Source organism: Choloepus didactylus, chromosome 1, assembly GCF_015220235.1.
Source record: "Choloepus didactylus isolate mChoDid1 chromosome 1, mChoDid1.pri, whole genome shotgun sequence".
NCBI classification, from domain to species: Eukaryota; Metazoa; Chordata; class Mammalia; order Pilosa; family Megalonychidae; genus Choloepus; species Choloepus didactylus.
In genome coordinates, this window is record NC_051307.1 from 242,764,347 (window position 1) to 242,779,068 (window position 14,722).

At 51.6% G+C, this 14,722-nt stretch overlaps 2 protein-coding genes across 4 annotated transcripts in view; both read left to right on the top strand.

Annotated features, from left to right (window-relative positions):
* IFT122 (intraflagellar transport 122) overlaps nucleotides 1-1,712 on the top strand; it is a 104,366-nt gene extending 102,654 nt beyond the window's left edge. For all 3 annotated transcript variants that reach the window (XM_037802468.1, XM_037802479.1, XM_037802509.1), the window contains one exon: nucleotides 1,579-1,712. The gene's annotated coding sequence lies outside the window, so the exon portion shown is untranslated. The remainder of the gene's footprint in view (nucleotides 1-1,578) is intronic.
* On the top strand, nucleotides 1,357-7,966 carry RHO (rhodopsin). Its single transcript, XM_037802528.1, has 5 exons — nucleotides 1,357-1,747; nucleotides 3,540-3,708; nucleotides 4,941-5,106; nucleotides 5,252-5,491; nucleotides 6,399-7,966. The coding sequence occupies exons 1-5, from the start codon at nucleotides 1,387-1,389 to the stop codon at nucleotides 6,507-6,509; spliced, it is 1,047 nt and encodes a 348-aa protein (XP_037658456.1). The 5' UTR covers nucleotides 1,357-1,386; the 3' UTR covers nucleotides 6,510-7,966.
* Nucleotides 7,967-14,722: the final 6,756 nt, after the last annotated feature.

Consider the following 14,722-nt stretch of genomic DNA (forward strand, 5'->3'; position numbering starts at 1 on the left):
CATTCTCTCTCCCCACCACAGTGCATCCCCCTCCTGGGACCAGTCCCCATGGGGGCTGCCGGCCATGTGGCATCCAGGGCCACCCTCCCCACCTGGCCCGGCAGCAAGCACAAACCAGATATCCCAAACACTGCTCTGTCTGCCTCAGTTTCCCATCAGACTGGAGTCTCAGGCAGGCAGGGCCACACCTGCCTTGGTCACTGCAGGGACCCTGGTGCACTGCACAGTGCTGAGGGGCTCTGTGTCCTTCCCACAGTCCTGTCACCCCCTCCCTCGCCCCCTCCTCCATCCTCACTCCCTCCAAGCCATCTGTGCTGGGCATTTGAGCCTCCTCTTGTCCATCCCCCAGATCTGCCCAGCCCACTCCCCATGGCCCTCCAGATAAAGCCAGTTTGGGGGTTGGCATTCAGGGTCCATCAGAGGTGGCCCCTGCCCTTACCCCTGCCCCTCAGCTCCCATGCAGCCACACCCAAGAGGCCCTGGGCTTTCAGGCCTCTGCTTGGCCCTTGCTGCTACCAGCACTGTCATCCCCCTTTGGGGACCTAGCAAACCACTCCCCTTCCTCAAAGACCCAAGCACGACCTCTCCTGACTGCCTCTGTGCACACCCCTTCTTGGACTGGAAACTTTTACATCCCCCCGTCCAAGCCCTCCCCGGTCCGTGAGCTCCTCCGGGCAGGGCTATTCCTTTCCCAATCTCTGCATCACCTAAATGTTTAATAAATGAGTGAGTGAATGGATTCCAATTCCATGCAACAAAGCCTTCGCCAGCTCCTGCGCCTTTGGCCCTGGGAATGTCAAAGCTGGCAGGGTGCAGCCCCTGCCCTCACGAAGCTCCTAATCTGATGACATGAGCTGGCGTCAGGGCCCATGGAATAGAGGAGCCACACGGCAAGGGGAGGGACAGTTGCGCGAGGGAACGTGTGGTCGTGCAGCTGAGATGCCCCCTTGGGAGCTCACAGTCCAGTCGAGGGAGAGACTCAAACTCGGCTCCCACCAAGCCAGGGAGAAACGGGCAGGGGGTCCAGAGGTCCCCATCCCAGGCCAGGGGCCACCAGAGGACAGACAAAGCCGGGGAGGGCCCCCTTCCCTTCCCCCGGCCCCCGAGCCCCTCCCCTCCACCACCCCAGGCCTCTGCCTGGTGTCACCTTGGCCCCTCTTGGAAGCCAATTAGGCTCCAGTTACAGTGTGGGATTATTAATATGATTAATAACAGCCCCAATCTCCCAGGCGCTGACTCAGCCAGGAGCATGGGGTGGGGAGGCCCCTTTATAAGGGCCTGGGGGGGGTGGTGGGTGTCCAACCGGAGCCCTGGGTGGCCGAGCTCAGGCCTCAGCCGGATTCCTGGGCCGGAGCAGCACGCGGGGCAGCCGCCAGGGCCGCAGCCATGAACGGGACAGAGGGCCCCAACTTCTACGTGCCCTTCTCCAACAAGACGGGCGTGGTGCGCAGCCCCTTCGAGTACCCACAATACTACCTGGCCGAGCCATGGCAGTTCTCCATGCTGGCCGCCTACATGTTTCTGCTGATCGTGCTCGGCTTTCCTATCAACTTCCTCACGCTCTATGTCACCGTCCAGCACAAGAAGCTGCGCACGCCCCTCAACTACATCCTGCTCAACCTGGCCGTGGCCGACCTCTTCATGGTCTTCGGTGGCTTCACCACCACCCTCTACACCTCCCTGCACGGATACTTCGTCTTCGGGGAAACGGGATGCAATCTGGAGGGCTTCTTTGCCACCACAGGCGGTACGGGCTGGGGTACATGGTGGGGTGGGGGAGCTGTACAACCAGGAAGCGTGGAGGGATCTGGGGACAGCTTCGGGCTGAAGGGATGGTGGCTGAGAGGTCTTCTCCAACTCTGGAGTCATCAGCATTACCAAGGCCCTCGTTTATTCGATCAACAAACACTGTTAGTGATAAGCCAGGCAGCCACTGAGCATTCTTCATCTCATTCTCATTGGTGCTAATTGTCGCGTTTTTACAGGAAGGAAACTGAGGATCAGAGAAGTCAAGTGACTTACAGAAGGTCACACAGTGATGGGGGTGGGGGGCCAGAGGTGAGTCTGGAGCTTGCATCTATGCAGCTCCTTGGGCCATATTCTGAGCACTAAGCCTTGCGTGTCCCTCGGAGCACCTTCGCCAATCACTGGGGCTAGAAGTGGATAGGATAAATCCCTGCCCTCCAGAAGCTCTCAGCCTGGGTGGGAAGCAGACCCCCTGCCCCTCAGTCACTAAATTTCTCCTAAGTACCTGCTGTGGGCTCAGAGACAGTCTCAGTCCCCCTCTGGCCTCTAATCTGACTCCTTTCCCAGCCCACCTGATACTTGGGTGCCCCTCCAGACTCTCTGCCTTGCTTACATGCTTTTTGTGTTGGGAAGCTCGTCCCTTGACACCACTCCATTCACAGGGCGGCCTTAGAGCTGAGGGGCAATCTGTACTTTTAAAAGGTGCTTTGGAATATTTTCTCTCATTTGAGTGGAAAACTGATGGGGATCCTGTAGGGATAATGGATCCTACTTAGCGAAGGAGACATCTGACGCATGGAGAGGGGGAAAGCATCTCACTTAGGAACGTGGCAGGACAGGGCAGAACTCTCAGGCAAGCAGGAGATGCGAGAGGTACGATACGACAAAGCCGGGGTGTCGGGGGGAGAGCTAGCGCCAGCCACGGGAATCACTCTGCCCACCTTGTCTTGCCTGTCCCTTGCGTGGCTAGGATGCTGCCTGGTTCCCATTCTCAGGAAGTCTCTGGCCATTGTGGGGGTGTTTGTTACCTTCAGTGCTCATACCTGTCTTAGGTCAGAAGATGGGGGCCCCCAGGCAGGTAGGCCCTTCTCTGCAGTGTCAGTCCCAGTTTACAACAACTGTCTCGGAATAGTCATTCACGGTGTTTCCTTTCATGCTCAGAAATGTCCCCGTTTGGTGGATGACTTAAATGGCCACCCTAGCTAGTGAGCTCCTGGGGGGATGTACAGGGCAGATGTCTGATGTTCAGTGTTATTTTGTCCTTCTTCCTCTGGGCAAAGCTTTACCCAGTCCTTTATGGCTCCTAGGAGAGGATCCCCATGCCTAGTTTATTTCAGTTTCCTAGAGCGGGGAGGCTACTGAGCAAGAGGGAGAGATAGGGGTTTCCTCTACCTCCATGCTGCCTTCTGCCAAGGAGCCCTGCCTTTTACATACTCATCTGTAAAACCTCCCTAAGTGCTCTCCAGTCTAATGGGGACACCACAATCTGACTTCCGTGTCCCTCACGAATCCAATGTGCTCTGATCCAATTAAACTTCTAAATCTCTGGATTTGCTCTGTCAATCCCCCTTGGAATGCTGAGCCCTCTCCCCCTCTCCCCCTCCCCTCCTCTTCTCAATGTCCAGACCCTTTCCAACCTGCTCTGGTTTGCCTTCCCAAGAGTGCTCCCTCACCTGGGATGAGTGCTCCCCAAACTGGGAGGGGTGCTCCCCACCTGGGGAGTGCTCCCTCCTCCGGCAGGTAGGTGTGGTCCCAGCAGGTGGTTCGTGACCAACCAGCTGACTACCTTGCAGGTGAAATTGCCCTGTGGTCCTTGGTGGTCCTGGCCATCGAGCGGTACGTGGTGGTGTGTAAGCCCATGAGCAACTTCCGCTTTGGGGAGAACCACGCCATCATGGGCGTCGCCTTCACCTGGGTCATGGCCCTGGCCTGTGCCGCACCCCCGCTTTTTGGATGGTCCAGGTAATGGGACTGAGCAGAAGGGGAGGGTCCCCAGGGCCTTTTTGGAGGGTCCCCAGCCAGGCTTCAGACCCAGAGCAGTCTGGTTCCAGGCATTGAGCTTCGATGTCCCCTGCCCCAGGTGCCTGCCCTGGCAACTCCCCCAGGGTAGGGATTTAGGGCAGGGAGAGGGAAGTCTGAGGGCCCCCAGGTTGCTGGGAGGCTGGTCCAAGTGCCTGAGCCCCCATGTCAAGGAGTCTCTAAGGTGCCCCAACCCTTCTCCTTGGTGGTGTCCCTAATCCTCAATTAAGCCAGGGCCCAAGTCCAATCCTCTTTGGCCCAGGGCCTCATGGGCAGCTCTCTCTGACCTTGGGCCTCAACACTGGTGTGGCCAAAACTCCCTAGTGCAGATGGTGGCACTGGGGACAGGGTCCAGTCCAGCCTCCACTTCTGTCTCCAAATGGGGGCTGAGATGGGAGATGGTGGGGGCAGCAGATGGGTGACTCTGCAGTGCCAGTAGGGCGTGTCCCCCGCCTTCAGGAAAATCCTATTCTTACCTTCCTTTCATCTTCTCTCAACCTTCCTGGAGTCGATTTCTCAGCCCTGGCTGTTTTCAAGCCTGTTCCCACCTCCCAACCTCTTTCCTTGTCTTCTCCTGTCTGGCTCCATTACATCCTCTATAGGCTCAGCCAGTGGACACCCCAGGTTTTCTGATGTCAGTCCAATGTCACTGTCCTCAGAAATCATTGAAACGTCCTCACCACATGCCCCAGAGGCCTCCTGCTTCCTGGAGTTGCTCAAAGTTCCCTTATATACCCTGTGGGCCTAGAAAAGACACATACCCAGTTCCTAGTGCGACCCCAGTTTGTACAAACTGCCTCAAGTACAGAACTGGGGGTCTCTGCCCCTCTCCAGTCAGTGTTGCTCCAGGGGCCGCCAAAATGGCAACGAGCAGACAGAAAAGCTGGGGTCACTGGGCAAGGCAGGGGAGACGGACCGACAAGTGATACACAGGGTATGCTCCTTAGCTCAGCTGACTTGGTCCTCGCAGTCACCCAGCCACAAGGAGACTTTTTATTTCCATTTTACAGAGGAAGAGAGTGAGGCCCAGATAGGGGTGGAGACTGGGTCAGGGCCACCCAGCCAGTGCATGGGCTGAGCAAGGACTCTGGCCTGCTGAGGCCTGCTCCCAAAGCCCCTCACCTGTGGGTACCCTTTGCCCTTCCCTCCATGCCCACCACCCGGTGGGTCCTCAGGTACATCCCGGAGGGGATGCAGTGCTCTTGCGGGATCGACTACTACACGCTCAAGCCCGAGGTCAACAATGAGTCCTTCGTCATCTACATGTTCATTGTCCATTTCACCATCCCCATGATCGTCATCTTCTTCTGCTACGGGCAGCTCGTCTTCACGGTCAAGGAGGTACGTGGGCCCCAGGGGGCTCCGAATGCCCAGCCCCGTCCCTTCTCTCCCCAACACGCCTGCCATGGGTCCAGCCAGGTGCCGGATACTGGGGAATGTGGACCGGGAGCCCCCAATCTGGAAACCAGCTCTGTCTCCCCGACAGGCAGCCGCCCAACAGCAGGAGTCAGCCACCACCCAGAAGGCGGAGAAGGAGGTCACCCGTATGGTCATCATCATGGTTATCGCCTTCCTGATCTGCTGGCTGCCCTACGCCGGTGTGGCATTCTACATCTTCACCCACCAGGGCTCCGACTTCGGCCCCATTTTCATGACCCTCCCGGCATTCTTCGCCAAGAGCGCCTCCATCTACAACCCCGTCATCTACATCATGATGAACAAGCAGGTGCATGCTGGCTGGGTGGGGAGGGTCCCCTAAGCTCCCCAGGGCCGTGGAGGACAAGCTGCATCCTCCACTGGGCTGCCGTCCTCCCACCTGCACAAAGGGGCCAGGGAGTTGGTCGGCACCAGGGCTGTGGGCAGGCTGGGTCCCGAGTCAGCAGCCTGGCCTGGCGCTTGTTAGAAATGCAGGTTCCCAGGCCTCCAAGACCAGAACCTCTCGGGGGCAGGCCTGGGAATGCACTCTCACAAGCCCCCCAGCTGATTCTGATGGGTGCTCGAGTTCGAGAAGCAATCAGCCAGATGGTTCTAGAAGCCTACTTGAAGAGTCAAATCCTAACTGCAAAACGAGGAATGGATGGGCACAGGTCTCCACAAAGCCAAACAAGGAGCTAGAACAGTCTCATTCTGAGGCCCAGTCTTCTGTAAGGGATAAAGTGTTCCTGTAACAAATGCTGGCAGTTCCTCTGCAGGATCCATGATTCAAGGAGAGAAGTCATGGTCTCTGGGGTTGGACTTACTGGGTTCAAATCTCAACTCTGCCATTTTCTAGCTGTGTGATCATGGGCAAGTCGCTTCCCCTCTCTGGGCTTCAGTTTCCTCACCCATAGAAAAGGCAAAATGACAAACTCATAGGATTAAATGAGATCATTTACAGAAAGCCCTTGGTATGAGATGAGCACCACTGAATGACAGTTTTCCCCTCCATCAGTGACAAAGTCCCCTTGGGTTAGGTTCCTGGTATCCCTGGCTTGGGGGCTAATTGGTGCTTAGCAAGTTTGAGAGGTGAGTGGAGGTTTTGAGTGGCAGAGGCAGGGAAGGGTTTGGAGGCAAATGTCACTGATGATGCCAGTTTGCCAAGAGCACCCCCTTGGGCAGTGCCTGGTCCCCTGACACATACTCTTGCCTTCCAGTTCCGGAACTGCATGCTCACAACCATCTGCTGCGGCAGGAACCCGCTGGGTGATGACGAGGCCTCCGCCACCGCCTCCAAGACGGAGACCAGCCAGGTGGCCCCGGCCTAAGCCCAGCCAAGGACTCGCCTTGGGGCTGCCTGTAGGAGTCTCCTGTCCCTCACACCCCACCCCAAGCCACAGCCACCCTGCCAGGAGCAGTGCTTGTCGGAACCAGGTCACACAGGTTCCCCGAGTTTTTTTTAAAAAAAAAAAAAGAAAAGAAAAAGTAATGAATTCATGAGAGAAAAATGAGGCTCCCCTCATGGCAGGGTCGGCCCAAGGAAGGACACACACAGAGACCCTCCATCTCAAGTCCTGAATTCCCAGGAGCTGGTGGGATCTGGACCCTCTCTTCCCCCTCATCTCAGCTCTCAGGAACAAAGGACTCTTGCTCTCTGGAAGAGTGTCCCCGCTTAGGGATAAGTGTCTAGCACAGAGCGGGGCACACAGTAGGTGCTTAACAAATGCTTGATGGATGAACAAAGGAATGAATGCTGGAATGAATGGAGGAAGGAAGAAAGAGGCAAGGAAAATTTATCTGTCCTCTCAAATCCACCTTAGCTGCAGCAGTTTATCCTCTTTTCCTCTTCCCTGGACCACACTTTTTCTTATCCATAAAATGGACATCCCAGTCCTGGCCCTCCCTTCTACACAGGGGCTGCTGTGAAGACCCATCAAGATTGTGTTTGCCTGCATTTTTGTCTGTGTGTGTGCATGTCTAAGACTTTGTAAATGGTAAGGAGCTGTACAGATTGTAGTGAGCATCATGAATAGTATCTATTAATCTATTAGTTACTTAATTATTAATTAATTAATTACTATAACCATCTTCTCTTGATAGTGACCATTTTGAGACTGGGCAAGTCCCCGAGCATCTAGGCAAAGGGCTTTCACACAGTCTCAGCAGGTTTTTAAAATCAGTGGGGCATCTGTGGCCAACTAGGTCTGGGGACCCAGGCATTGGGAGGGACAATCAAGGGAATACATTCATCAAATCTGAAAGAAAAAAAAAAAAAAACCCTCAGGGGACTAGGGTCTGCGGCTGAGGCCCAGGGGAGCTCCAGGCCTGGTGCCTCCCCTTCACCACATGACCTATTGAGAAAAGGGTCTTTCTTTTAGATTCTGGAAAATACCTGCTATTTCTGCCCCAGCACCCAGGCTGCAGCACATTTGGGCCAATCTGGAGCTTCTAGAAGCCATGCCCACCTGCCCACATTTAATGAAGAGCTGAGTCCCCAGTGTCACTCCTTTCTCAAAGAACTTAGAAACTAACAGTGGGAAATTTGGCCTGGGATAGTTTATGGCTTCCAGTTCACAGCTTTGGTGGTGGACAAGCCCCTGTCTTTAGCAGCTGCCAGTTCGTCCTCCATTCTGGAGAGTTCTTGCTCCAAAGCTGGCCAGAACCCAGGGGGGGTCAGAATTGAGCTGCCTCAGTAACTCCCCCACCCACACGCACATCAACGACACTGGAAGCTCTTGTTTTCCCCAGCTCTGCCTGGAGAATAAGGGAAATTGGGGCATTAAAAGCTCAGCTCCTATACATTGTGTTAATGTCTGGTGTGTTGTTTTTGTTTTGTTTGTTTGGAGGTTTTTGTTTTTGTTTTTGTTTTTGTTTTTGTTTTTTTGGGGGGTCACTTCCAAGGTCTTTCTCTGCCAGATGATTGAAACTGGGCAGCTTTCATTTGATCCTTTCAATCTAGGGTGCCTGGATGAGCAGAGCCAAGCAGCCCAGAGCCCCTTGGGGTGGGGGAAAGGGAACAGTCCTGGGAATGGGGAAAGCCCCATGTTGGAGTTACACAGACCCAGGTGACCTGTGAAACTGCAAGTAAAGGCTCTTCCCCCACCTCTCTGAGCCTCTTTATCTGCAAGAGAGAATCTTAAAACTGACCTTGAAGGGTTTAGATGAGATTACAGACTTTAGCAGCCAGCCCACTTCCTGGCACACAGCAGATGGTGGGTGACTTTTGGTCTTATCAGCCCTGAAGCCTCAGCTCAAGCAGGCCTTCCCAGGGACCCCATCGGCAGGGGGAACGGGATGGAGATATATGTCCCAAGGGGTACCCCCATCCTCCAGGGTAGAGAAAGGGTGACAGGAGCCTCAGGTGGGAAGATCTTCAGTGCTATGGTTGGGATGGGGCAGGCGATGCTGTCTTTGCTCTGTGTCACTGGGTGATGTCACTCAGGATTCCTTTGGTTGCAAGTGAGCTCAATCAGGCTGAAAGGGAGAAATTATTGGCTCACATACATGAACAGCCCATGGCTGCAGGCACCATGGATGCAGGTGCTGAGATAATATTACCAGTTTTCTTTCCCTCCCTTTCTCCTGGCCCTTCTTTCCTCTGTTTTGGCTTCATTCACAGGCAGGCTATTACTAAGAGGTGGCAGAAAATGGCCACCATCAGTTCCAGGGTCAGCAAGTCCGTCAGAAAGAGAGGACTTTCTCATTAGTTCCAGCAAAGGTCCCAGGTAGGGCTCTCATTGGCTAGGCCTGGGTCACATGCTCGCCCCTTAAACCCATCACCATGGCTGGGAAGGGGACTCAGGCTCCAATTGGCCAGGGCTGGGTCACATACTCAACCCTAAACCTATCACCATGGCTGGGAAGAGGATTCATTCTCTAATTGGCTAGGCCTGAGTCACATGCTCACCCTTGCAGCCCAAGACACTCAAACCCACATAAACCAAATGGTCTGTGGGTCGGGAGAGGTCCTTCCCCAAAGGAAACCCCAGGGTGTAGTTACCAGAAGAGGAAGGGGAGGAGGCAGGGTGGACCCTAAGTGGGTGACCTGGAGGAGCAGGGTCAGAGCAGCCTCCTTCCCTCCCACACCTGGGACACAAGGACAAAGAGCCTTCAGGTGGTCCCAGGGTGGGGGACAGAGGGACCCTGCTTGCAGGCATCCCCTTCCCAGCATTCTGTAACCCCACCCCACCCCCCACCACATTGTACTTATCCTTGGGGGTGGTACATTTTCCTCAACCTCATGCCCAGGGCAAATTTTTACACTAAAACCACAACAGCCTCAGAAAGCCTCTATCTTCCTTTGCCAGGGCTGCTATAACAAACACCACAGGCTAGTTGGCTTCAACCATAGGAATTTATTTTCTCACAGTTTTGGAGAATAGAAGTCAAAATCAAGGCATCAGCAGGCCCTGACTTAATCTCTGTAGCTTTCTGGGGGTGGCTGCCCAGCATGACTCAACCTCTGCCTCTGTCACATGACCATCTGTCTCCTCCTCATTCCTGCCATGTCCAGATTTCCTCTGTTTATAAGGACTCCAGTCATATTGGATTAAGACCCCCCCAGATTCAGTTTGACCTCCCCTTAACTCAAAACATCTTCAAAGATCCTATTTACAAATGGGTTCACACCCATAGGACCAAGGGTTAAGATTTGAAAACATCTTTCTTGGGGACATAATTCAGTCCACAACAGCCTCTTTACCTCCTTAATTTACAATAGATTTGACAGCCTCTTTCAAGATAGAGGGAAAGAGCCATTGGTTTAAAGCTGGGGAGAGGGTGCCCCCACCTCACCTCCAGGATCCAGGCAGTTAACAGATTTATTAAGCGCCTCTTGTATACAATCACTGCTCTATTCAGCTAAATTTGAGGATGCCGACCCCAGGCCAGGATGAGCTGGAGGCTCAGAGATGGATCACAGGATGAGTTCTCTGTGCTGTGTCCTGGCCAGCATCCAGGGTCACAGCGCTCTCTCACCCTTGCTTCCACCTCTGGGAGCCAGGCAGAGAGCGTGAAAGCCCTCCTAAGTCACCAGGCATCTGGCCCCACTCACAAGGCATCGGGCTCCATGCTGCCGGTCTGATCTCAGCATGTCCCCCCATTGGGAAATGCGTGCACCCTCCACAGCCAAGGGTGCCTCCAGGAGAGGGTGCATTTCCCAGCTGGGTGACCTCTGGGTGAGTCCCTGAACCTCTCTAGGCTTCAGCCTCCTCAGTTGTAAAGGGGAGAATCATCCCACTTGGTAGCACTGTCTAAAGAGGTGAATGAGATTACTAATACAGAGGATGCAGCACACAGTATGTATTTTATAAATGTGAACTGAGTTCAAAGAAGGTGGCCCCTGGATGTGGTGGGAGACAGATGTATAAAGAGATTAATATAATTGGGGAGGGGGTCTCAGGAAGGAAGAACAGAGAGTGACAATTGCCCCCCCAGTATTCATTTTCTTTCCTTCCTTTAGTGAGAGTACCCCAAGTTCTGGCTGGGCACCTAGTTGCCCAGCACAAAACTGTCTCTCCCAGCTTCCCTTGCACCTGGATGAGACTAAGATCTGGCCAGTGAAATGGTTGTGCATGTCAGAGAATGGAGGTGTCCTCCACCTCCTTCCTACTGGCTGGAATATAGTCATGATGACAGGAACCACAGCATCCATTTTGGATCGTGAGATAGCCTCTGTGGGCAAAGAATAGCCGAGCAGCAAGGCAGAAAGAATCTGGGTGGCTCCTGCTGTCTGACCAGCCCTATACTCAAATGGTTTAATGAAATAATGGTTTTCATTATTTAAGCTACTGTTATTTGGGGGGTCTTTATGATAGCCAAAATCTTAACTAACACAGAAGGCTTCCAGGTTAAAGCCCAGGTTCTGAACTTGGGAAGATCTAAGTGCAGTTCCTCTCTGAACTTCAACTTCTTCATGTATAAATAAAATAGCAAATATAAAATATTTACATGGACATTAAATGGTGGCAGCTGTTACTCTTTCTACCCTACCTTCTATACATTTATTGACCTTAAGTCAGAAAAGTTGCAAATGTCTTGATGTAACAAGGGTTAGAGTTACACAAAACATTCTATAAGTGCTTCCAAAAGTTCAGAACTGCAGTCTTTAGAACTACAAAAAAGTCCACACGTAGGATGACCCCTTTCTGATATTCCAAGACTGTAAAAAAGTTTTTCTGGGCTCAGCAAAAAAAATTCTTGTAAATACACGAAGCAGCCCATAGTCTCTCTGAGCCTAACAATTATAATTCCCCTGCAAAAAGGCAACCTAGAGGAATTTTTAGATCACACAGTGCATTTGAGAACTCTTCCCTATAAATGCAAAATTCTGTGCTGGCACAGCCCAGGAGCAGGGTTTCAGATGAAGCTCGTGGGAATATTTGTATTGCTGAGTGTTTCTCTGTTTCTTGAATCTTGGAACTGTCCCACAAATGTGATCAAAATTGCTGCCCTGATTTGTACCAACTTCCATTTGCCTTTTTTGCTTCATGTTCATCTCCTGCCCTAGTGCTGTTCCAGCAGATGGTTTTCAGGACACCCTCCACTCAGCCACATGGGGGTCTGGCACTGGGGCTTCCACAGCATTGAATAACACGTGTTGAACACCTACTGTGTGCCAGGCCCTGGGTTAGGATACCTCCTAGAACAAGACAGACACAGCCCTGCCCTCCCAGAACAAGGGCTAATGCAGGAGACAGTTAGGGCGTAGTTGTAATTTGGAGTGCCAGGGACTCCCCAAGAGGGAGTCCAGGGGTTGTTGGCACCCAGAGGAGGGGCCCCTAACCTTCTAGGAGGTCAGAGAAGGCTTCTTTTAAGGAAGTGATGTCTACACTGAGGCCCAAAGGGTCAAGTGGAAATAGTCCAGAAAAGATAGCTGGGGGGCAAAGAAGGGCCTTGTAGGCAGAGTGCATCAATTAGCTTATGCCATGTGACAAACAGCCTCCAAACGTCATGGCTTAAAACAGCACACCATGTGTGCTGGTTTGTATATATTATGCCCCCCAGAAAAAGCCATGTTCTTTGATGCAATCTTGTGGAGGCAGATTGATTGCTCTTTTTGATTAGGGTGTGACCTCTTGATTGGATGTTTCCATGGAGATATGACCCACTCAACTGTGGGTGAAACCTTTGATTAGATTATTTCCATAGATATATGGACCCTGCCCATTCAGGGTGGGTCTTGATTTAATCACTGGAGTCCTGTGAAAAAGCTCACAAACTAAAGGACCTCAGAGCAGCTGAGAGACATTTTGGAGACAGCTGTTGAAAGCAGACTTTTGCTGACACTTTGGAGATGCTAGCCCAATCTTTGCTCCAGAGAAGCTAAGAGAGGACAAAACACCCCAAGAGCAACATTTTGAAGAATGCACAGGAGCTGAGAGAGGAGCTGGAACACAACCCGGGATCAGCAGATGCCAGCCACGTGCCTTCCCAGCTAACAGAGGTTTCCTGGACGCCATTGGCCTTCCTTCAGTAAAGGTATACTTGTGTTGATGCCTTGATTTGGACATTTTCATGGCCTTCAGACTGTAAATGTGTAACCAAATAAACCCCCGTTATAAAAGCCAATTCATTTCTGGTATTTTGCATAATGGCAGCATTAGCAAACCAGAACACCATGTATTGTGGCTCACGACTCTGGGGCTCAGCTGGGCCATTCTGCTGATCTGACCAAGCTCAGTTGATCGTGGCTGGGCTCAGTCTAGCATCTGCAGTCAGCTGGCTGGTTGGTTGGCTGTTGGCTGCATGGCAGGGGTGACTGAGCCATGGGTCATCCAGCATCCAGCAGGCTAGCCAGGGCTTGCTTACATGGCAGTGGGACTGGCATAACTTTACTTCTGCTGTATTTTGTCATTCAAGTAAGTCAAAAGGCCAACCCAGATTTAAGATGTGGGAGGAGGAGCTTCAATGTCACATTGCAAATGGTGGGGATATGGAGAAGGATGAAAAATCAGGGCCATTTTGGCATCAAGACCACACAGTGGGCACATAGCCCATTCCAAGAATCACACATGTAGCTGAATTGTGTGGTTTAAGGTGGGGGGCAGGGGACCAGGCTCTGTAAGCCAGTCTGAAGAGCTCAAACTTTCACCCAAGGGCAGTAGGGAGCCATGAAAAGTGCTAGACCGGGGAGTGAGGTCTGATTTCACTTTAGAACACTTTGATGGCTGTGGCCACCCTTCATCTGGACCTCCGGTGATGGAGAGTCCTCTGGAAACATTTCAAGAATACAGAGACCACATAGAGAAAAGTTCACATTCTTTTTAACCCCACCCCCTCCAAATCTGTGCCTGCCTCAGAGGTAACCACTGATATTACCTTGGTATGAATCCTTTCAGATCTTCTGTGCCCACACACACACACGCACACATGCACACACATGCACACACATACATGCACACACAGAGTACTTTTGGTTTATCAAAAATGGGAGCATATTCTACATATACATTCCGGTTCATTCATTTTTTGCTGCTGTATACTATTCCACTGTGTGGATAGGCCACATTTTATTTATCCACCATCCTCCTGATGGACATCTAGGTTGTTCCAAGTGTTTGCCATTATGACCAGCACTGCACTGAACCTGGTACTTGAGGGTAAGAGTTTCTCTCAGGTTTATACCTAGAGCAAAACGGGGGAACTGTGGGGTGAGCACATCCTTAGTCAGATTAGACGTTGCTGAATTGCCTTCTAAAATAATTTACCAATTTGCCCTCCCACCAGTATGTGTGAGATGGCCTGCTGCTTTTTTCTTCACATCTTTGACAGTCAGTATGGATACAAATTTAAATATTTGTCATTCTGTTTTATGTGAAGTAAAACCTCAACCCTTAAGCCCACTCGGCAGGTGAATTCACTGCCCTCCCCTCTGCATGGGACATGACTCCCAGGGGTGTAAATCTCCCTGGCAACATGGGACATGACTTCTGGGGATCAGCCTGGACCTGGCATCGTGAGATTGAGAAAGTCTTCTTCAGCAAAAGGGGGAAGAGAAATGAAACAAAATAAGGTTTCAGTGGCTGAGAGATTTCAAATGGAGTTGAGAGGATATTCTAGAGGTTATTCTTATACATTATATAGGTATCTCTTCTTAGTTTTTAGTGTATTGGAATAGCTAGAAGAAAATACCTGAAACTGTTGAAAGCAAACCAATAGCTTTGATTCTTGAAGATGATTGCATAACCATGTAGTTTACATGGTGTGACTGTGTGATTGTGAAAACCTTGTGGCTCACGCTCCCTTTATCCAGTGTATGGATGGATGAGTAGAAAAATGAGGGCAAAAATTAAATGAATTATGGGAGGGGAGATGGAGGGAGTGGAATGTTTTGGCTGTTCTTTTTCACTTTTATTTTTATTCTTATTTTTATTTTTTGGAATAATGAAAATATTCAAAAATTGATTGTGGTGATGAATGCACAACTATATGTCGGTACTGTGAACAACTGATTGCACACTGTGGATGACTGTATGGTATGGTATGTGAATATATCTCAATAAAACTGAATTTAAAAAATCCTCATCCCTATTCTAATCCA

Bases quoted from the DNA above. Each gene is read 5' to 3' on its own strand.
- RHO (XM_037802528.1), top strand. From the start codon at position 1,387: ATGAACGGGACAGAGGGCCCCAACTTCTACGTGCCCTTCTCCAACAAG. The intron at 1,748-3,539 runs GTACGGGCTGGG...ACTACCTTGCAG, and splicing joins CTTCTTTGCCACCACAGGCG to GTGAAATTGCCCTGTGGTCC. The intron at 5,492-6,398 runs GTGCATGCTGGC...CTTGCCTTCCAG, and splicing joins ACATCATGATGAACAAGCAG to TTCCGGAACTGCATGCTCAC.